The sequence below is a fragment of the Lipophrys pholis genome (assembly GCF_963383615.2).
Source record: "Lipophrys pholis genome assembly, chromosome: 1".
Taxonomy (NCBI): domain Eukaryota; kingdom Metazoa; phylum Chordata; class Actinopteri; order Blenniiformes; family Blenniidae; genus Lipophrys; species Lipophrys pholis.
In genome coordinates, this window is record NC_137635.1 from 28,768,364 (window position 1) to 28,792,106 (window position 23,743).

The 23,743-nt window shown below is 42.8% G+C and overlaps 1 protein-coding gene across 1 annotated transcript in view; it reads left to right on the forward strand.

Annotated features, from left to right (window-relative positions):
* Positions 1 to 12,539, forward strand: part of LOC308114709 (ephrin type-B receptor 1-B) — a 195,261-nt gene extending 182,722 nt beyond the window's left edge. Inside the window, exons 13-17 of the mRNA XM_080471806.1 lie at positions 3,163 to 3,312; positions 5,856 to 6,049; positions 7,144 to 7,299; positions 8,375 to 9,818; positions 12,110 to 12,539. Coding sequence (XP_080327932.1) covers positions 3,163 to 3,312; positions 5,856 to 6,049; positions 7,144 to 7,299; positions 8,375 to 8,483 — 609 coding nt within the window. The 3' untranslated portion in view covers positions 8,484 to 9,818; positions 12,110 to 12,539. The remainder of the gene's footprint in view (positions 1 to 3,162; positions 3,313 to 5,855; positions 6,050 to 7,143; positions 7,300 to 8,374; positions 9,819 to 12,109) is intronic.
* The last annotated feature ends 11,204 nt before the right edge of the window (positions 12,540 to 23,743 follow it).

Here is a 23,743-nt window from a genome sequence, read left to right on the forward strand (position 1 = left end):
AAGTTGTGGCTGCAGCTCCACGGCGGTCCGAAGACGTGAGCTTCCTTAATCTGTGACACAGCGGAAAACATTCTCAATCCAAACTGTAGCGTCCATCTCCCACTGGATCTCCTCTCCTGTTACTGAGAGGAGCGCCTGAACCTCACCGGACGACCGCCGTGCTGTGGAGCACTGATGTTTCAATAAACCCAGTCAAGTCAAGTCAAGTCAACTCAACTTTATTCATAGTGCACTTTAAAACAGCTGTGGCTGAAGCCAAAGTGCTTCACATAAAATTACTTTAGAAGAGTAAAAACAGTGAAATACAGTAAAACAAACAATAAGATTGGCAACAATAAAACCAGGCACAGAGTCTCAAACATAAGGAATAAAAATGGGTCTTAAGATTAGTTTTAAAAGAGGGGGATTGTCTGATGGGCAGTCAACAAAACAACCAGTGTGTGCAAAGCGGCGTAAGTCAACAATAACGGTGTTTACGACAGATGAGATATTTTAATATTGCAGAATTGTTGAGAGTGACGATCGTCACTACCAATCAGCAGACGTGTGGAGAAACGATGCTTCATTTTCACAGCCACGGAGGGCGGCAATTATTCACTTAACGCTAAATAATCCGGAATTACACAACTGAATGACATTGAAAGCCACACCACTCATGGTCATGGTTCTAAAAACACTCATCTCCCGCCTATATGCAGCAATTTAATAATATAGCGACGGCGAGGGGGGGGGGCATAATTCTCCCAATAACATCCAGATTATAGAGCATCATCCTGAAGGAAGAAAAATACAAAGTTCTATCTCCAAGTTTAATGAAAAGAAACAGAGTGGTATATTGTACAGTGTCTTCCTGGAGTATTTATGCCCAGTGTTTTCCCACTGGGGAATTCACTTTGTCTTCACTGAGCCAAAACTTATCAACCAGAAAATAGATCCGCCCAGTGTCAGTGGAAATCCGGAAACTGTATGTCAGCCACTTTAGTTCTGTACCAGGGGAGTTTAGTGAAGTATCATTTGATACCGTTATAGATTACTGGTCTGGAGGCTGGATCATCTACACACACTCTGAATTAACTGTACAAAATGATAGGAGTGTGTGGATTCTGCTTTCGGGGTAATATTTCTCTTCAACACAAAACAGCTTGTACCTCTTTCAGTCACCAGCACAATATAGCATATCCAAAGAGCCCCCCCCCCCTCCGTGCTTCAAGGCTTCACAAAGCACTTGTGCTTTTGTGTTGACATTAGGTCTGTTTTAATTCCCATCATCACTTCAGCTACCCCGGAGTCATTCCCTGTGGTATTAATGCTCTTTCTACTGAAAAAAGCTCCGGCGCTTTTTATTATGTTTTTTTCCTGCTTCCCTGTATGCATGAGCTGCTCAGCACTTCATGTTATTAAAGCAGGATTTTGGCAGAGCTATCACTGGCCCACAGCAGTAATTACTATGGGTTTGCGTAGCTGCCTGTGACTCACACGCCTTGGAAATGTTATTACTAAAGTCTGTCTCGTTGGAGGCGCGCAGGGAGCTTCTTGTGAAGCCTGTTCTCTTTGCTCGGGCCATTCCAGCGACACTCAGCTCATATCCCAACAGCGTCCGGGGGCATGAGACCAGATGTACAAAACAAAGAAGGGAAGAAGCACCTAATGACAGAGACGGGGTGTGATAGGGTGTTTTGCTTGGAGCAGCTCTTTTTCTTTATATGTTATTCTGCCTTTATTTCTCTGTTTTTCATCTCATGCGTGGCCACAAAAAAAAAAACATAACATGATGAAGTATGGTCGCTGACCGGGTGACAGATGAAGCAAACATGGATTGGTTATTTTGTATTTCTGTACTAGAAGATATAGCTTGTATCTGTGCGGTTTCATTGCTCTCTGACAACAGAAAGGGCAAGAGAAAGTGTCCTGGGGTCTCAGTTTAGATGAAAAGATTCAGATATGAAGTTGTGAGAGATATGAGAAAAGCAGTGAACTCAGAGGGGCTTATATAGCCTTTATTCTGCTATTGATCTCCACTTCTCTGTATTTCTTTCTTGTTCCTTTATTTCCTCAGTCTGTCACACACTCACACAACCACGCACTGCAGAATTGCTTAATTCCTCGGGCGCTTTTTTCTCGTCTGACCCGTGTCCTCGGGACGAGAGCTCTGTCAGTGTGTCTTGGTAGTTCAAACCATAAAGAGCTTCTCATTAGAGAGGTCATCTTCCCAATCTCTGCAGTGACACCAGCTTACTGCACATGAAGTAGTAATACGGCAGCAGTGTACACTGAAGCAGGCCGTGCAGTGGTGTATTCCATGAGGCTAGAACTGACCGTATGTAAGAATGTCTTGGGTTTCTTACAGGTCATGACTGACTTGTGCTGGGATTATATCCCACCACCTCAGAATGTATAAATGTGCACAGATATATCTCCTAAACATAAGCGTGCAGAATGAAAACACCCCAACCAGCCGTTTTCTGTAGCTCATTGTCTTTATTATTTCTTCTCGAACAGGACACCGGGCAGTCCGTGTAGGTTTGCTTCCAACAGCGCCTTATCGGCAAATGCTCAGGTTTTGCAAATTGGCATTATTAAAGTGGTGGTGGGCTCACCTTGGATATCAGGGGAAGGTGGTGTGGCGATGGAGGGGGAGGCACAATCAGGGATTTATGTACGTGTGCGTTCCTGTTTGTTGGTGTGGGTGTGAATGCACAATCTGAGCCTCTGCATATGTTCCTAGCTGTGTGTGTGTGTGTGTGTGTGTGTGTGTGTGTGTGTGTGTGTGTGTGTGTGTGTGTGTGTGTGTGTGTGTGTGTGTGTGTGTGTGTGTGTGTGTGTCCTTGTGTGTCCGTGTGTGTCCGTGTGTGTCCGTGTGTGTGTGAATTTTAAACAAGTGGCTGTCAATTTCAATCAGCTCGACGCGTGACATGCCTGAAGCCCAGGTAGCCCAATTACAGGCAGACACGTTGGATGTAGCAGCAGCAGCTCAGGCCTGTCGCGCTCTATTCCAACAGGGGACACTAAATGTTCTGTTAGCTGATGACTGCAAGTCAGAATATTGTAAATGTTTTGGCTGCTGGTGGAGGAGAGACAGAACGACGCTGTGGCGTTGTAGCTGACGACGGCCATCGAAGCTGTTTCACCAATTCTCCCCTGCTTGTGTCTTTTCTTCATCAGGGGGGGAAGATCCCGGTGAGGTGGACGGCTCCGGAGGCCATCGCTTACAGGAAGTTCACCTCGGCCAGCGACGTGTGGAGTTACGGCATCGTGATGTGGGAGGTGATGTCGTTTGGCGAGAGGCCGTACTGGGACATGTCCAACCAGGATGTAAGTGGGAGTCCACATTAAGAGGCGTAATTATGCCATTAAGTTCCTAATGTAATGTATTTCCTTTTGAAGCAGGATATTGAGTACATACAGCAATGCAATCGCTGGGCACTCCATTATGAAGAGAAAGCTACTTTTCTTTGATACGGGCAGGTGGGCTGGGAGAGAAGTGTGTTTACCACTGATTCAGCACGGCGTCAACACTGGAGATGGACAGTTTCTTTTTAAAGACGTAGCGCTTTTCCAGGAAGTTTGAGTGCCAGTTTAATCAGAACTTTCAGAAAAAACATAAAAAAGGAACATTTAAGTTGGATTTTTATCATTTCTCTCATAAAAAAAATAAAAACAAGTTTGAATGTGAATAAACCGGATCATTAAACGGAGCAGCCGTTTCCGTACAGATGTGGTTATACTGTACTCGCCCCCATAGACACACAATCAAGGATAACTCATAAGAGAGGAAGCTGTAATAAATCACACATTTTTTATCAGCACCCATCTCATAGCATCGTTGCTGAAGATGTCCTTGACTCTGACTTTGAAAGCAGACTTATTATGGGCACAGTCTCACACGATCCCCTTTCCTTCCTGGCCAGCTTTTGAGAGCAATGAATGATTGCTGAGAGCTCTGCTTTGTTCTCTATGTCCGCTTGGAAAAGGTCCACGCTCGCAGGCACCAACACAAACACACACAACCATTGGAAATCGGCCCGCGTGCTGAGGTCTCTCTCGCTCTCTTCCCATAAGCTCCTTTAGTGAGACAACTAGCCAACCATCAGGCCTCCATGGACCTCACTCCACCAGGACGGTCCAACCCAGCAGATGTTGCCTCAGTGGGCCAGCAGCAAACACTGCCTGGTGGGACCGGCTCCACTCAGCATGTCCGGCTGCTCGGCCCACACAAGCTCAACACACCTAACACACACACACACACACTCTGCTGCGCCCATCCTTTTCCCTCTTCATCCTGCACCCCCCCCCCCTTTTTTTTTTTTACCCAGGCCAAAACCAGAACCACTTTTCCTCCTGAAGTCCCCCATGCTTAATATTGCATTAAAGCCCTGCTCCACCGCCCCGCTCACTCCCTCCTCTTTTACTTCTTTTCTCCATATTCACCATTTGTCAGGATTCTGCTGACTTGCGCAGGACTCCAGGGTGGAGTTGGCAACCTACAGAACAGCACCGAGGTTTTAACGATAGTATCTTTTATACATGATTTCACATCGGGCTCTTATCTCGCAACTAAGCATTTTCAAGAAGCGATGATACCTCCAGACACGGTGGATGTATGAAATATAGCAATCTACGTAACCTTTAGTCTTTGTAATGACTTTGTGAGTGCAGAATAAGCATATCTTACTCTGTTTGATAGTGTTAAATTGGCGTAATACAGATTCCAAGACATGGAAAGGAATAATTCATCCATGTTTCTTTGTTGATTCTTATTTCTTTTTTGTTAGTTTTGTGACTTTTTGTGCCACTCTGCATGGTAAACACACACTTCACACTCAGCCCATGACTTTAAGTTGGATCGAGTGCCGTAGAAGATGAATGGAAGAATAAAGAGATTCATGATTACATCATGTCTCGCTTCAAATTGCAAGAAAAAATTATCTCTGTTGATATACGTCCTGATTTACTCACATTCTGTATTATATTTGATAAATTGCATGTTCACTTTCAGTTTGCAACAACATCACGTGGAAACAGGTGTATTTAATGTGTTTACATATGAAGGATCTGTGAGAGGCGTCTTTCCATGTTTGTTGGTTTGTGTAGTGATTAATAAATGCCCCGACAAGGACAAAATGTGGAGTTTTACTTGTTGGTTATTAATCATATCAAAGCAAATAAAACTGAATTTACAAAAAAAGGCAATATGTGAGATGATCAGAAGATATATTTTCCTAAAGTATGCAAATAAAAGTCATGGGGAGAAAGATTGAAGGCAGTGAAATAGTGTGATCATTAACTCACAAGTCCTCCACTCCTGCTGAAGCCTCAAATCAAACTCACAAAACACTCCGATCTGTCTGTGGCTGCCCCGAAACTCTCTAACAAGCATCGGATGGCCTGAAAAACTTTTAGGAGACATGTGTCAAGCTTCTGTACGTCACCTTGTTAATTATGTGCAATCTGCCCTGAATCCTCCAGCGACTCCACAGTGACACTGTGTCCGTCCCTTCGCTTTCTCTTTCTCCTGCTCGTCCTGCAGGAGTGACATGTGATTGGCTGGAGTCAAGAGGAAGGGCACGTCAGCCCGGATGCAAACTGCCACTTGAATGACCAGAAGGACGGTCACAACGCTACGGGGCGGGTGGGGCGGGGGGCGGATATGCTTCATGTGATTGATTACTTACTGAAAGCCCAGTCAGTAACGTTAATGCTTTATTTCTAATGAACAATATTAACTAAGACAAAATCCTCTCAGGAAAACCACTGCAGCTGACAGCGATCGATGAGAGTGGTCCCAAAGTGCAGCGTGCGATGAAATGTGCCACGATGTGAGTCCAGCCTGACCGCCCGCTCCTCTTTCCTCTCAGGTGATCAACGCCATTGAGCAGGACTACCGTCTTCCCCCGCCCATGGACTGCCCCAGTGCCTTGCACCAGCTGATGCTGGACTGTTGGCAGAAGGACCGCAACGTGCGACCGCGCTTCACCGACATCGTCAGCACGCTGGACAAGATGATCCGTAACCCCACCAGCCTCAAAGCCGTAGCCAACATCCCTGCAGTGTACGGGAGCAAGACACACACACGCACACACACGCACACACACACACACACACACGCGCGCACACATGCACGCATGCGCGCACACAGTTCAAATCCACAATTGTGCTTTTATCTGTTTCTATATACAGTATTTGCATGTGCCGTCTACATAAGCCAACCCAGCATGCTTACTGTTTTTCACCTCATAAAATAAACATGAATTTATTACGGTTGATTGCATCAAACCTGAACTTTTCCTTCCTTAGATTTGTCTTCTCGCCTTCCAGCCGCACTTTAAAAATGTTCACTTTCTACTCAACAATGATGAAACAAAAACATGTTGTTTTTTTTAAAAGGAATCCAATCTTAAAAAAACATTTAATTTACATAAATATTGTTCTTGTTTAAAGACAACACCGGGATGCATTTGTTTCTCTTTGGATGTGGCTGTTGTCACTTTCGGGCTGTTTGTGCCACTCGGCTTCAAACGATCCTCTCTGGCCCGTCCAGATTGTCGATGAAATGAATTTCTTCACAGATTTTCCATTTTAGTTTCCAGGCTTTGGCTGTGCCACTGAGGGTCATTCACACACTTGTCCTGGAGCCATTTGTTTTGGCTGTGTGCTTTGGGTTTCTGCCATTTTGCCAAAAGGTGAACTTCTTTCCCCTTGCGAGCCGGAGACATGTTTGTCTTCAGGCTCCCTCTGTAGGAATTCCTCTGGAGGAATCGGTATTTCTCTCATTTCCCAGCTTATGTAATTGTGACCAGTTGAGTTGTATGTGACTCTGAGTGAAATTACAGTTACAGAATCTATTTTCCACATAATAGGGGACATTCATACAAGAAATGGAGGGTTTTATTTTCCAGATCTTTTTGCATTTATTTTGCTGGTGAGGATATTTTTTTGGAACAGATTGTGGGTGAGAGTAGGTCAGGGACCAAAGCTATCGAGTCGCTCTATACTTTCTGTTCTTTTTAAACCTCCTCTCAAACACACCCACGCCAAAAACACCAATACCTCCGTGTCTCTCCTCCTGAACACCGCCTCTCACTTAATGTTACATCAAAGCCCTTCTGTGCACCTCATCTTCCTGGTTTTTTTTCTGTCCTCCAGGCCTTCTCAGCCACTGTTGGACAGATCCATACCTGACTTCAACACCTTCAGCTCGGTGGAGGACTGGCTGGCTGCCATCAAGATGAGCCAGTACAGAGACAACTTCCTCAACTCAGGCTTTACCTCGCTGCAGCTGGTAGCGCAGATGACCTCAGAGTAAGTTCACCTGCTTGTGTGCAAACGATCTGCTCCGAGCCCACATGGCACTCAACGGGCTCTCGTATAAAATGACTCAATGTCAAGTGCATGTATTTTTAGCGTGATTGCACCCATTCTGCGATTACTTCCATCTAAAGCCTTTGTGTGTATTAAATTACTGCGAGAGAAAATTACTCGCTGTGGTAAGAACGTTCGCATTTGAACTACCTCGAGATTGAATTTGAACACAAGCGTCAACAGCGTCTCAAAACTGATGAGAATGTAAAAGAACAGATTTCTTAGAAGACCTTGGCCAGACTCATTCGAGTCCTGCATAAAGCCAATTTACACGCAATCATAACGTGTGTGTGTGTGTGTGTGTGTGTGTGTGTGTGTGTGTGTGTGTGTGTGTGTGTGTGTGTGTGTGTGTGTGTGTGTGTGTGTGTGTGTGTGTGTGTGTGTGTGTGTGTGTGTGTGTGTGTGTGTGTGTGTGTGTCCAGGTGAACCCGCACTGATCCACAATAAACTGATCACATTCCTCCACTGGTTCCTCTCAGGTGGTTAAATCTGTGTAGAAGATGGTGGATATTTATTACCTGCTGTTGTTTTCTGAGGAGTGTCATGACAACATTTCTCATAGCACTCGTGCGACCAGCAGACACAAATATCACACTTGGTTTATTTTAATTAACAATGTTGCTTGGTCTACAAATTTATGTGAAAATGTAAAATCATTCTAACATTTTTTATTAAAAATGTATGCTCGGGGCTCAACAGTATTTATGCTTTCTTTTTGCAATTCAAAGCAAAATGCATTATTACCAAGTCTTCTCTCCAGTGATCGAATTAATTTAGTAAATTTGTGTTTTCTGTTCATTGCCACTAGCTTTCTATCCAGAAAATGTACCTTCATATATTGTGCTGGTAGGACTGTAAATGCACCTCAGAATGGGGCATAATTGATGTATATTGAAATGATCGCTTCTCACTTCAATAACTGGAAATACTTTAATCTTTTTTTTTTTTTTTTTTTTTTTTTTACAAAATGTGGTCTTGTTTTTCAATTTGCCTCCCTGTGGCTCTTCCACTGCAGGGACTTGCTGAGAATAGGAGTGACGCTGGCCGGCCACCAGAAGAAGATCCTCAGTAACATCCAGTCGATGAGGGTGCAGATGAGCCAGTCTCCTACGACTATGGCATGACTACAGGGGGCGCTGTGCCATGGAGCGGGCAGCATTCGCAGGACCATCAACAACGGCAGCCCTCGAATGACCCCCGATTCATCGGAACGCGCCAGAGTCGAGACTATTGTCTTAATCTAATCCACTACCATGATAACAGGAGACCAGGGTCAACACTATCACACTGTCATTCGTCATGCAATCCACTCCAGGCATTCAGGGTCCAGACTAGATACTGTTTCTTCGGTTCATTGCAGGAGGAGGACGGGTATCAGTTGTAGTTATGAACTGCCTTTCACGCCATCGGAAACCAAAATAACTCCAACAGTCAGACGTGGACACAGGATAGTCTCACGAGTCCGGACTGCGGTCGCGCAGTGACATTGTACGTCTGTGTTTTCTGGACCGCAAGATGCTCCCATTGTAAACTGAAATGTGAGACGTTTAGGAACGTGTGACCTGTGATTTAACCCATACTGTTGTTGATTTGTGCGATGAAGACGATGCCTCGGCCCGGCCTGGCGAGAATTAAGTCAAAGGAGGAGGAGGAGGAGAAGAAACTCATGAACGGAGGAGTATACAGGGATGTACAGAACAGCAGCGATTTCAACCGTCACGTCGTCTTTGGCTTGTTTGAAGGTTTTAACAAGTGTATTGTAAATGAACGGGTGAAAATTCAGAGCTTAGTTCTATTTTTGTCTTTTAGCTTTTGTTTCTTTGTTTTTCATTTTGTCACTATAGCAAGATGCCACCCACGTGTATTTGAACTTGAACACTACCTGTGGAGCCCCACCCCCACCCCCACCCGAAGGACTTCTTAACCAACCCCGCCCAGATTCAGAGAATATAAATACCTTTATCTCTTGCTAAATATGATTATATCTTTCATAATAACCTTCATATTGAAGGTGATATAAATGAATATGTATGTACAGAACTGTCTGCTTGCATTTTTGGCAAAGACACGTTGGTTAGATTGTGATAGACACACGCAATGTGTAGGTTTCTACACACCCTGGTTTCCTTTGGACACTGACTTCCACTTTCCAGGAGCTCAAGGACAATTTTGACTGAAACTCTTGTGGAGAGTCCATAAAATGAATCGCGGGTGAAGAGTTGGTATTGTAGATCTGTATGAAAATTGCTGTAGGAGTTAAAATAACTGACAAAATATCCATTTATTGGAGATCATGTTAAATGTGGGTGTACACATGCTGTCTCTTGCTAGTGAGCACTTACTTGTACAGATATGTTTTATGTTTTGTTTGTTTTCTTGACCTGTTGTTTGTGTTGGGAGTGGTCCGCACCGTCCGGAGGGAACGGAGCTCCACACCTCGGCCGGCCCGAGTCCACTCGGTGAGTGTTTGCTGATCGCACCACTCAACATCAAACGCCTCTATATTTGGGAGATTTTATTTCAGGCAAATCGTGTTAGAGTTTCTCATGAGTGCTACAAATATCTTGGCAAGATTTTCTGCGAGTTTCGAAATGCATAGGAGAGCAGCTAATCAAGGCAGTGGAAATCAGAATGAATCATCATCACTTCTCTGCTCGGTGAAAACGAACATCTGGGCTGAGGTTTGCCAACAGACACCCGATGCCATTTCGATGAATACACAGGCTTAAGCAGACCGCATGGGCGCAACGCTCACTGTGCACTGCCTCCACTAGGCTGCTGCAGCTAAGCTGCTGAGTTTATCTCTGCATTTGCTCTATATGCTGCTGCCATATGGGAAAGTGAGTTGAAAGCAAACGCTATAGGGCTACAGAGAGTTTCACACATTTTGAATTTCCTGCCAGGCTGCAGGAATTGGTATTTGGAAGTGCAGTCTTTGGTAGTGTTTGATTGTGAGATGTCTACATTTCTCCCAAAGGGTGTCATGGATGACAGCCTATGAAATTACACTTTAGTATTTCTGAATACATTTAGAGGATAGTGCACAAGGAGGATTTTTTATTTTTTGCCTGGAAATGATGTTCTTTTGATTGCAGTTTGATTGCACAGTGCAATGTGACGTTGCTTGATAAGAATTGTTGGTATTCCTACAGTAGGTCTTACCTTTTTTTTTTACTCGTACTGGTTACTTGCTTCAGGCTGCAGCAAAGGTAAAGGTATATTTTCCAAATCAATGCTGGCCTTTTAAAATGAAAGAAAAATTACAGAAATGCTCCTTTGCCGATGCTCCTTTGACACAGAGCCTTGTAAGCAAAGTCTCGAACCGTTATGATGAGCTATAGTCGTATTAATTTTTGCAGTGGCTGTGACCCTGCTGAAATCCTTTTTGGCCCCATTTGAGGAGACATGAGTGACGATGGTTGTAACCACCTTGCATCCAAAATTAGAAATTGATGGCAGGCCCATTAGCAGATTATTAAGTATACTCAGCCCTCTCAAGTCATCATCCTCCTCCTCCTCCTCCTCCTCCTCCTCTTCTGTCCTGCCCTCTCTCTATGGCTGGCACGTCTCCAGCTCGTTTATCCTGGGTGTAACCAAGCTGTCCTGGGCTGTGTGTGATGCCAGGCTGGGCCAGCGCTGGCCTGAGAAATGCTTGGCTCGATGCTCCACTGGGTCCAGGCAAGGGTGCAAACACCTGCTAAGACCCCCGTCTGACAGGCATCTGATCAGCCACAGGGAGGGAGACTGATAGGGCTCTCAGAAAACACACATACACACACACACGCACGCACGCACGCACGCACACACGCACACACGCACACACACACACACACGCATGCACATGAGCGGAGGAAGCCTCCATCATGCTACTCTGTGGTCTGGATTCCCGGCTGATGCCTAATGAAGAGAAAGTGGGCTGAGACCCGACAGAGCGAGCACATGTGTGACAGAAAGACGAGGATGAGTCAGTCTGCCGGCGCGTGGGGCTGCATGGCAGCTATGGCATGAAAAAGGGATGGTTAGATGAAAGTGTGAAAGTTGGTTTATTGAAAGGAATCAGTCTCTTTTATCTCGCACCCTGGATCATAATGCAACATGTCTTTCATTATATAAATGTTAATTTCTTTGGGTTACTTCGGTAATGAAAAATACTGTAATCAAGCAACTGGTTTGCCTCATGGGCAAAATCAATTGCTTTTTTCTATTCAATTCTCCCAGTCATTGATTTACCAAGTATTCCTAAATATAATCACATGCCCCTCAAGATTGGCATAAATCCCCTTTACTGAAGCCAGTGAATCAATTTGAATGCATTAGCCCTCTATTCAGCTCAGTCTGTATTTGCTTTTCAACCCAAGAGCTTGTGAATGAAATGATAGAATGTATTCATTATGCAACAGTGTGATTCTTTTTTCCATTTGCTGTGTTTGTCTTTCTAAATATCTGACTGTAATGACACTCCAGTGTGATGAATGGAGAGGCGGTTCGCCATCCTTCCCTGAAAGCCGCTTCATATGGAAGCCATTCATCACACACTGATACAAGACACAAGAACACAGCTTGTTAAATGTTTCACGGCACTGTAACTGTCTCAGAAGTGACCAGCCATCCTTTCAGAAGCCCAAATCATGTCTGTCATTTATGGATAAGAACTCTGCAGGCTGCATGCTCCTGAAAACGACCAAAGGAGAATCTCTGCAAAACTAAACTCATTAAACTATTCCATTCTCTTTTTTTCTTTTCTGTTTAGGACTGGGGACGTTGAAGATTTACACTCCTTTAAAACACACAGACACACACACACACACACACACACACACACACACACACACACAGACGCAGGACCAGGCTACATCTTCCCTCTGTGGTACACGGTGGATGGAGGAGCTGCTTGTGCACTTGTCATTATTCGTTGATTTGTTGGTGTGTCTGAGGACGACTGGATGTTTGTTGTCTGCGTATCAGGCACATTGGTGTATACAGACATTGTTGTGTGCACAGGTACACTGTTAAAATGTGTGAATGAGTTTCTTCTTCTGTTTGTTTTTTTTAGTTTGTGTATAGCTGCCACTTGTAAATTGTGACAAGTACGTGTCAAGAGTTTGTAAACTGTAACTTTCTGAGAACTATTGTACTAAAATGCACTCAATAAACGCCTTGGAAAACAAGTCAATCACTTTATAGTCTGTGACTCAGTGGACGGTTTTTCTCTTTTCTTTCGAAGTGAGTCAAGAAAGCAGGAGGACGGGTTATTATCCAGTATCCCTACTGTCAGGGCTCTTCTTGAGTGTGACGTCTAATGCTTGGTTTCATAATGGCTGAGGAAATAAACAGTTTTTTGTCGGTGCCCGTCGTGCTGGCAGCACATGCTAAAAGCCATCAGCCACTAATAAACGAGCCGTCACTCGCAATGCATGCAAACCAAAAAAATGGCTCTCCAAGAAAAGTGACAATATTTTGACAAATGAGGGGAAATTATCTTCCAATCTAAAATCTTATCAGTGTCTCAAACACACGCGTACAAATAGGCTTGCAGTTACAGCAGACTCATAAGTTCCACTTGCCAGAGAGACTTTTAGAGCCCTTTGTACATTGGAAGGCATGTTGCACAGTAATGATATGGTTAATGAGGTGAGTCAAAAGATATGGGGAAGAATCCAACTCCCAGCATTCCTCCATAACAGTTTATTGACTCTAATTGATTGATAATATCCAGCCTCATATTAGCAGAAAGACTGCTGTGCAGGGGCTGTGCCAAACAGAGAAGAAGCCAACAAGATTCATGAAACTGTCAATTTCCTCTCTCTTCAAGTTTGCAATAGTAACTAAAGTACCTCACTTGTTGCTTTGGCCTTTTCATGAGGGTGTATGTCTTGATGATGTGACTGTAAGTCTGGAGAAAGCTCTACTGAAAGACTCTTTACCAGTGATTAGACAGCGGGTGTCAAACAAATGGCCTCCAGGTCAAAATTGTCCCACCCCGGGATAAAATCTGGCTTGAGAAATGACTTCAGGAAGTTTAGAGATTACCAAGAAAACTTACATTTAGATTTAACTGCAGTTTGTTGTTAATTTATTGGGAGCACCACAGTTCATAAAAGACTAGCAGCTGGCATTGTTAAAATTGCGATATATATTTTTTTTCAGGTAAAGAGATGTAGAACCACACTTTTATGTGGTTGTACTTTTCTGCTTCAAAGTAATGGAAACATATAGAATTAAAACTCAAGAGCACATTGTGTTTTTTATTCGCCCTGAACTAAGATCAGTGTCCCATCCTTCAATTAGACACTTTTAAATCAAAAGTGTATAATTGATGGATTTGTATTGTATTAAGGATATATATATATATATATATATACACACAGTATATATATGGATGGATGGATGGATGGATGGTATAAAAAGTGTAGAGATCCAGAAGTATTATACAGTAGTATAATGGTGCTCCGTGTGAGGTTTTATTCTTTCAGAATTTAGTTTCAGAAAACACACTCTCAGGACTGCTGAGCACTGTCAGTTGTGCTTTGTCAAGTAGTATAGAATGTGATTAGTGTTGTGTTTCTTGCATTTTTATGCTTATTTAACAATCTTGTTAATTTCTGGCTTTGAGATAATGTACATGAACATAGCCATTGCTCACCCAGGGGGCAAAACACACCGTGCTAACTTGAATAGCAGTTGCAGTTAGTGCAATTAGCAGTAACATAAAGTGTTGTTAGCTGCAGATATAGCTTTCAACTGTGCATTAGCGGCAACAATTTTCACACCCTTTCACAGCATAGCTCGCTTGGTTCATTCAAGGATGTGAAGCTCTACTACCATGAGTAGTCAGACACCCACCGTGTCAGGACCTCTGGAGCCACCTGACCGGCCGTGCAGGGTGTGGTTTCTACTCTCCTCCACCAGAAATGACCCACCGGGATCCACACAGGATGATAATGTGAGTAACCCAGTTGGTAAGCCAGAGCTCACCATTCCAGAGCTTTTAGGCCAAATTGCACTGCTCTACAAGCGCAAGGACGAGTTGCAAGCTGTCAAAGCTCAGGAGCAGCCTGAGGGGTCACAAACAGTCCAGTCAGGTGGACAGACATCAACCTTCCCTGCAGCCATGGCCCGGGGACGACTTGAACCAACGCAGCCAGCAGGGCGTGGCACAGGAAACCTGACAAATGTCTTGGAAGTTGACAGCATCCCACTGAACAGACACTCAGCCCCTCCTCTCTTTGAAGACCCTAGGGCAGGGGTCTTCAATTCCAGGCCCCGAGGGCCGGTGTCCTGCATGTTTTAAGTTTCTCCCATTTGCAACAAACCTGAACGCAATAAGGGGCTCGTTACTTGGCTTTTTTACAGGCTTGACGATGACATCAACAACAGATTGAGGTGGGCTGAAGCTGGGAGAGCTAAAACGTGCAGGACACCAGCCCTCGAGACCTGGAATTGAGGACCCCTGCCCTAGGGTCTCGTCGTGTGACAACACACATCTACCAGTCCTCTCCTACAAACACAGCCCTTCCAACCGCACAGCATCGTTCTCATCCTAGGATTGTTTCCTCACTAATCGAATCACCCATAACCTATGTTTTTAGTTTGCGAAGCTCAAGGTAAAGAGTTGTCTCCATCAGAGAAACTCACTGAGTAGACTTTGAACGTCTTGGACGAACATGTGATGGAGGATACTGAGGCTCTCCTGCAGGAGCTGCCCTAACTTGTCCCTGCCACACCACACAGCCTTCGATTTATCACAAATAGCACTGTGCTTTGCATGCAAAAGGAAAACAGACAAGAGGGGAACCTGACTCTCATGGGAGGCAGGGATCAGTTCAGAAGCTCAGGAAGTGTTCAGTTTCATAACTCATGTGGATGTAAAACGCAGGTAAAGAGGACAAAACTGTACATGCTGCCAGCCCACATAAGCAGTGGTGGGAAAGACCTTAAGCCCTCTGATTCATGCAACCTTATATGGTGTGGCTGAGTAGGTGCTGACCTTCAGCTTGTTTGTTTTGCTTCCAAAGAGCTTGGTTAGTTGGAATTTTGAAAAAGATTTTCTCTTGTGTGTGTGGATAGGACTGCATCAGGTCAGAAAAACACACTTTCCAGACAAATTGTTGTTTACGTACTTAGATACCATATTTATGCTCAACAGCTTAAAGAAAAGGAACAATTTATCTAAACTGTAGTTTTGTTTGTGTTTTTTCAACCAGCCAGTGGTAATATTAGAATTGTGAGTTTGATAATTGGAACCACGAAATGTTTGGCATGACATAGTGTTCAGCACTTGCACCTCAAATCAAGAGGACCTGAGTCCCATTCAACACCAGCTTGTGCAGTTTGCCTTTTTTTCCTTGTCCTCCTTATGACTTCTCTATGTTCTACTCCGGCGTTCTCCTGTTGTCCAAAAACTGGGAAATGTCCTGTTGTAACCCTATTCCCCCAACAACCTTATAAACCTACACAAACCTCAGGATCATGACCAAAATGTCAGAAATGAAATGTTTAAATCTAAGCCTCATTACTGAGATGCAATTGTCCGTCATTATTTATGATGCACATTCACATGCAGACAAACAAAATGGTTGTAGGATTTATCAGTGCTGAGAAGACAAATATTGGGGCCAGTTTCATGTCATGCTTTAAAAGTTGTCATATTCAAACCGACTGGATGCTCCAGATATCATGGATGACAATCGGCTGCTGAAGAACCTGAGAGATTATTTGTAACCTCGCAATAAGGCTTAACCAGGCATATGCAGAGTTTATCATGCATACCTTCAGCAGATGCACTCTACAATAAATGTGCAAAATGACCAATGGTGCGTTTATTTGAAAATCTCATGGTTCATATAATCTGGATGAATATATAATAATATATTGTATAAAAATAAATTGTTATTACATTCTTTTTCTTTGAATTTATTCTTTATTTTTCTTTAATTAGTATTGTAAACTAATTATAGTTCATTGCTCTATTTCTTTCTATCTATCTATCTATCTATCTATCTACCTATCTATCTATCTATCTATCTATCTATCTATCTATCTATCTATCTATCTACCTGTGATACAACAGCACCACTCATCAGAGGAGATTTCTAATTGCTCACGAGACAGTTCAAAGTCATGTTGATGGTTTAATTGCCCCATCTCACTAATAGTTAAACAAATGCAAGGACCATTGATATGGTGCCATTCTGTACGGTCTTCTCCCTTAATGCCTTTTAGCTTAAATGAACCTGTTTGTCACTTTAATCAGAGCTATTAGTGCACTAGAGGAAGATATTGCTCTCCCGACAAGATGCATTACGTAACACGAGGTGTGGAACATGACTGGTGTGTTCTGCTGAAAGGGAAAGAAGACCAGGCTGGAAAAAAAAGTCCAGGCCATGATGACAGACATGACACCCAAAATGGTTCCCTTTAAAGTATACCTCGCCCATAACAGGGTGTTTATCACCAACGAAGGAGTCGGGTCGCTTTATTTCACATTAAAGTCACAGGAAGTTTGAAAAGTGACTTCTCAGCAGCAAATCTTTGCCTTAATCAATATTCTCTGAGCAATCACCTGCAAGAAAAGGATTGGAGCGCAGCGGGGAACTCCTGCAGAGAGAGTGGGAGAAAATGCAATCCATCCAGTGGTGCAGATCTGAGTGTCAGAGAGGAAAACTTAGTGTGAATACTGAGTGAAGGGCAGCGGAGGAACACTGAACAGTGGGACAAAGACCGGACCTGCAAGGAGATAGAGTGCTATGAAAATTGAAAGTAAGCACTTCTGAAATCCTTACCTCGCTCTGTGGATGTGCACTTATACCTGCGCGCGTGTCTGTGCATTTCTGAAGATGAATTTTTGTTTAGAAAAACACAGCAAACACAAGATGACTGGAGTTGTGTGGATCCCCGGTGGCTGGTTGTTCGCTTTGTGAGATTGTCCAAAGCCTGGATCTAATCTGAGAGCTGCCGGCTGCAGGGCCTCAGTAAGCTCTCTGCATATTTACTGTGATCTCAGAGCCCGAGGAAAAAGCCAAATAACAAACTGCTTCGTGGTGTCCCGTGTTGTTTTCTGATGTGCAATATTTAACAAATAATATGATTTGTCGTAAAGATGAGAAGGAGGAAGCCGCAAGAGACCTGGCTACAAAGTCTGAAAATCATGGTAAGCCACTTATTGGATGAAACACAGTTCTTACATAAGACATTCCCTCATTAAGAACTTTTTAAAAGCTGCATTTTGTAAAAAACAACATTAAATCTACCTGTATTCCCCTTCCCCACTATGGCTCATCCAGGTTAAGGTAGCAGGGAGCTGGAACATGCAGACTCCCCCAGAACAGATCCGGGCACGGAATCAGACTGGGGACCTTTCTCTGCACCGCGGCAGAGCTGAATAGAAATCAATGTTTTTCAATATTTTAACAGAGCACAACAACTCAGAACTGCATGTTTCTGTAGAAACTATACATTAGCGCAAAAAAGTAAGGAAGACTGAAAATAAACTTGGATGATTCCTGTAAGGAATAAATGAGAACATAGGAATTTAAAATTATTCTCAAACATTCATTCTTTCATTTTTAATGTGGTTGCTCTGCACGAGTCCTTCAGTTGTGTTAAAACATTTGAATCATCAAAACATGCAAAAGAAAAGTGACTTATTCAGACCAAAAAACGGTCATTATTTAAATCAAAATACTCTTATTTCTTATCATCATTATTGTCATCATCATCATCATCATCATCATCATCATCATCATCATCATCATCATCATCATCACCATCATCCTCATCACCATTAGTTTATTATATTATTGATACGTTAATTAACATATTACTGCCACCATATTAGTTTAGATGGTCTTTTCAATGAACTATTAATATTATTATAATTGTCATTATCAATAATAATATTATTACATTGCCAGTATTTCATAATCAATACATTTGTAAATATTTTTCTTCCTTGTGGTTTCTTAAAATTATGTCTTCTCTAAAAAATTAAATGATTGATTTTTTTTCTTTTATGTCATCATCAGGATTGTTCCATATTCAAACTCTTTTGACAAAAACTAATGCTGATAATAATCATGTAACTTACGACTTTATCGTAAGAGAACTGTGGTTATTTCAGACAATTGATTGAAAGTTGATTGGTCTCTGAGTTTTCCGTGTTGTTGGATTGTCCACCAATGGCTAAGACTCCATGTGTGTCAGAAAGCTACAGGAGCTCATAAGGGACATTTTCAGACCCTGATCAGTCATGTTAAATATGCAATAAACCAGGCTCAAAACGTTATTAGCACTTTCCATGTTTCCTACTATATTATCATATTCCCTGTGCTTGAGATAATGAGGTGTGTAGCATCAAATAATGCAATAGAATAATTGAATAAATATTGTCATAACATTTAATAGGTTACTACAAATCATAAAAAATCAGTTGAAAAAGAAAATGTCCTGTTGGTATAAATTTGTACATTTTGTATTATTATTGAAATAATATGACTGCATACCACACATGTATAACGAAGACAAATGGAAGAGGAAACATTATTGATTATATAAATATCTCCAAAACAAATTTGTATTATTCTAAAATGTGTACAATTTGCTCACTATGAAAATATATAATGAATGGCATAGTCAATTCAAACTATGCAACACTTTCTAAATTATGGTAGTATTGGTTTTTTTTGCTATTATATTATTATTACATTCAAAATGGCTAAAACCTTGATGTTATTGGCAGTGTATTGGCCATTTCGAGGTGTATATGTATGGGTGTGGGTGTAATGCACTGATTGGTCCACAGGGGGATTATTGCACTGAACAGAACCTATATTAGTAGGAACCTTTGTGGCAGCATGTGTTGCAACACCACAACAACGAGACAAACTGAATTAATGTGCATTGGATTCTGGATTATTGGAATGAACACTTGATTTGTACTCAACTGTGTGAGTGAAATAAGCGCGTTAGTTACGTATTATTCCGTCAAGGTTGCTGTACATTGCGCTATAGCTTTTACATTCTAGTATTACTATATTGACCATTGTGACATTATTGGTTGCTCCAAGGTGACTCCACCAATCAAACACTGGATAAACAGAAAGGTTTTTTTCTAGAGGAAGCTGTGGTGTTTGTTTGGGTGGCGCTTGCAAGTGAACACAGTTTAACACAGTACAGTACCTGGTAATACAGTAAATCTCCTCTCAGAGCTGAATCATGTCAGTTGGATTGAGGTACGTCATGTGATCAAAGACATTAATTTAACGTTGTTCATCGTCTCCAAAGACGCGTGACTCGATTCAATTATTGTTATACTTCCTGCCTGCATGTAATTGGAAATAATATTTTTGAGGGGGAGTAAATAGACATAAACAATAGTCTACAACATCCCAATAGACACTCCCAGCAACATCTTTTGATTTAGCAAACATAAGGAATTTGATAAAAAAATGTGATAAAAAGACAAAACTCTTAAAGCACTCCAATACTTTCCACATTGCACGTCCGCAGACCACTTTGAGTTCCATTCATACTACATTTCAGGATTCACGTTGGTGCGGGTTCCATCACTTGCTAAAGTTTTTATTTCACTCCAGAAGTTCTACTGACTGGCTGTCTTGATAAATGTTATGATTGTACAGACGGGATACTGGACGATCTCCTCACACAAGCGCTTAGTAGGCATCTGTTGCTGATGTTGTTGTGCCTTGCTCTGGCGCATGCACGGTTGGTGTGTTCAGTCAAAAACGGTCTGTACAAAAACCCTCGCGCACAGGGTGGATGACAACATTTACATCACAAGGACCAACGTGCACCCGGCGGACACGCAGATGTCGAATGTATGAATTGGCCTTTATAAATCAGTTGGTGGATAAATAATGTTCCTCTTTTCTGAGAAATAATTCTAGTCGAGAGAGGTGCATGCGGCTGACAACCTCCGTCATTCTTCTAGGGACTTCCTGTTAAATGTGTTTATGTGTGTAACAGAAAGAAAGAAGTGACAAAAAAAACTAAATAGTACAAGGTAAATAGACCACAAATACATGTGAACGGCATGGATCCTGGAGGATTTTACAAATCCTCCACAGGTATAGGATCGAAGCCACAAACACACATTTGTAAAAAGATGGCATTCATACGTTGTGGATTCAAGACAAGAGGTGAAGCCGAGTCTCCTGGGGAATGAAGACCACAATCTGAGAGGCTTTGGTAAGTGTTTATGGCACTGCTCGGGTGTTAATTTTATAGCTGATATGTCTGCCACCCAGTTTTTCAAGAAAACTGATTCATGTGTTAAAAAAAAAAAAAAAAAGTGTAAATGGCCCATAAACACATTTTAAATGTTCTGATTCATGCTGACAAATTACCTTTTTTTTCCTTTCTTCAAAAGCAGTTTGGTCATTACAGAATCCCGGCCAATCCCACTCAGTTCATTCAATTGTAACAAAGAACAATTTACATTTCATTTGTCAGGCAATTAAGTTAATGACAGAAGTGAGTGAATCCAGAAAATATGCAAGAACTGCTTTGCCTAATCAGGAAGTCAGTCTCAACATTCAAAGTACATATCTCCTAATAGTGCAAGACATTTCCCCTTTTGTTTATAAGGAAGAAAAATCCAGCACCTGGCTCAAATGAGATTTTATGTCTCTGAGGAGTTCATCAAATTTAATTATGATACATATAATTACCAAAAGCAATCTTCTGTGTGGAAGGAATAATCATTTCAGAGAGATGGTGGCACCTGCAGGGGCAAGGCGTCATTTCGAGACAGGCTGGAGTGACAGGAGGACGGGAGTGAGGGAGAAAAGCACAGAAACAGGTGATTGCTGTAGACTCCCCCGAGAGAAGCCCAGCAGGAGGCTTCCACTGGTCTCCTCTTTCATACTGGAAGAACTGAAATTGCAAACTCAATTTAACCGATGTTTGTGTCACTTGGCGGTTTATTGTTTGATAGCATTACAAAAGAACGCTTGACAAGGACTTGATTTTGTTTGATTATGTAAACAAGGCCATCTTTCATCTTACTCTGGCTTGTGGGAACACAAACAAAAGGCGACTCCAGATGTTTGCAAATGAGCTGGATTTATAATGACAATATGTAGTGAAAGGTAATCAGGGGATGTACAGCAGGTACAGAGCAGGCAGCCGCCAATGGTTCTTTCAGAGGGTGAGAAGGGCTCGAGGGTTATGAGGAGGGACATTACATCTCTTTGACATACACATACGCACAGCCTCAGAAGCTCCCCACCCTTCTGAGAAACCCCCCGCAGAGTCTAATCCCACACAGAGCCCTTCTCAGCTCCACCCGCCTTCGATCGCTGCAAAAATCAATGAAATATTTTCCCACCAAAATGAGGAGGAACAATGGATGAGATCCGCACGTCAAGGTCTCCCTAATTAGAGAGTTCACACAAAAGGGCTCCTTTGCTTCACAGAGGGAGAGAGAGAGAGAGAGAGAGAGCGAGAGAGGGAGAGAGAGAGAGAGAGAGAGAGAGAGAGAGAGAGAGAGAGAGAGAGGGTAAGGAAAATGAGAATAAATGTATAGTGACTGATGAAGGTCATACACTTCCCATTCATTGCTCCCATCTTTATAATGTAGACTTCATAACTCATAACCTTGGCAGCCGGTGCACATCTGATCCGCCGACATCCCGCCATGTCTCCAACCATAGCTGTGCACACAGCAGGCCATGCCAGAAGGTACAAGCTTTTCCTCTCTTTGTCTCCTTCCCTGATGTGTAAAGAGACGTGTCACTGTGCTTTATCACATCCAACCCTCAAAAGTGAAAGTGAGCCTTGCTATATAGTTGTATTATTGAAAGGCCCTCTGATGGTTAAGTGCGAGGATAAACGGCGTCATTCTGGTGCAGAAACGCTCTTAACTCGGATTTCTTTCCAAAATGAGCCCGGGAGACTGACAAAAATAGAAAATGCTCACCGCATTTCTAACGTTTTGGTAGGAAGAAAGCTGCATTTACCACCAGGTTCACCCAGGAAGAGATACACTTCTTTTCCCCTGTGCATATATGTTAATGGGACGAGAAAGTAGCTTCTTGCACTGTATGATGAAATGGCAAGTCACAAAACTGCAGTGTGTCACTTTTTCTCCAGATTGCAGCGCGCCGTGTTTGGATGGCGCCACCCTGCCCAGTGGTGATGCATGTCGCGCCGTATTATGTGAAACACTGGATAATGGCTATCATTACTGCTCTTAACCAACACCTGCCATATTAACAGATGCTTACAGCACTGAGAGCCACATTCCAGAGACTCACTTCAGATGGTTTAATGGTATTCATACGTGGTGAAGAGGGATGTTCCGCACGGTCCATGTGATCATGCTAACTGGCTGATGAAGGCCTCCACAGGCAATGACATTCAGTCTGCTGGCATTGGCGAACAAACTAAAGGACGTGTAAAACATACTGTATGTCTGAGAAGGAGAAGAACTTCGGGACAGCTGAAGGTCTGAAATTTGCTTCTCGAGGAAGATGGAGAGGAAGAAAATGCAAATTCCACTAAGAAAGACCTCAGAAGGTTAAAACCCAAATCAACAGAGCTCACCACACTGAGTTGCAGCGATGTACACCACATCACATTTAAATTTGTACTGACTGTATCTCAGCTTTTGCAGTTGATGTTGTACTTTTGTCACTGGGGTCACGCTGGCCTCAAGTCTGGACTGGAACCAGCAACTGCTGAGTGCAAAATGGATGAGATGCTGTTCAGCACCTTCATGACTGAGTCAATGGTTCTCTTATGGATAAGATGACATGTCCTCTCCAGTAAGATGGTGTAGAGGACTTCTAGCGTCAGGCATTGGCAAAAGAACCAATCAATCTTTCATCCACATGTTGGTTTAGGTTTCCATTGTTGAGTCAAATTAAGCTGCAACCTCCACTCAAGGTGGTCCCTTCCTATCAATTCCTTAACTTGACTTAACTTCATTTCATCTTGGTTTTTTTGCCTGGACAGATTGGAGCTGATTCCACCTTCACCTTCCTGTCATGATCGTTGGGTCATTACCCAATAAATAAAAGTGAAATGAGTTTTCTCTGCAGGACGCTGGGCCTCACTGCGATGGAGAAAGAAGACGGACGGATGAATCGGCGACATGCATGTGGTTACCTGGAATTAAAGCAGATACACTGAGCGGAAAACAAGAAGCAGTGAGAATGTTTGTTTTGGATTTACACACACACACACACACACACACACACACACACACACACACACACACACACACACACACACACACACACACACACACACACACACACACACACACACACACACACACACACACACACACACACACACACACACACACACACACACCACAACTCAAGGTCAATATAAATTCACTTTATAACAGAGGGAAAGC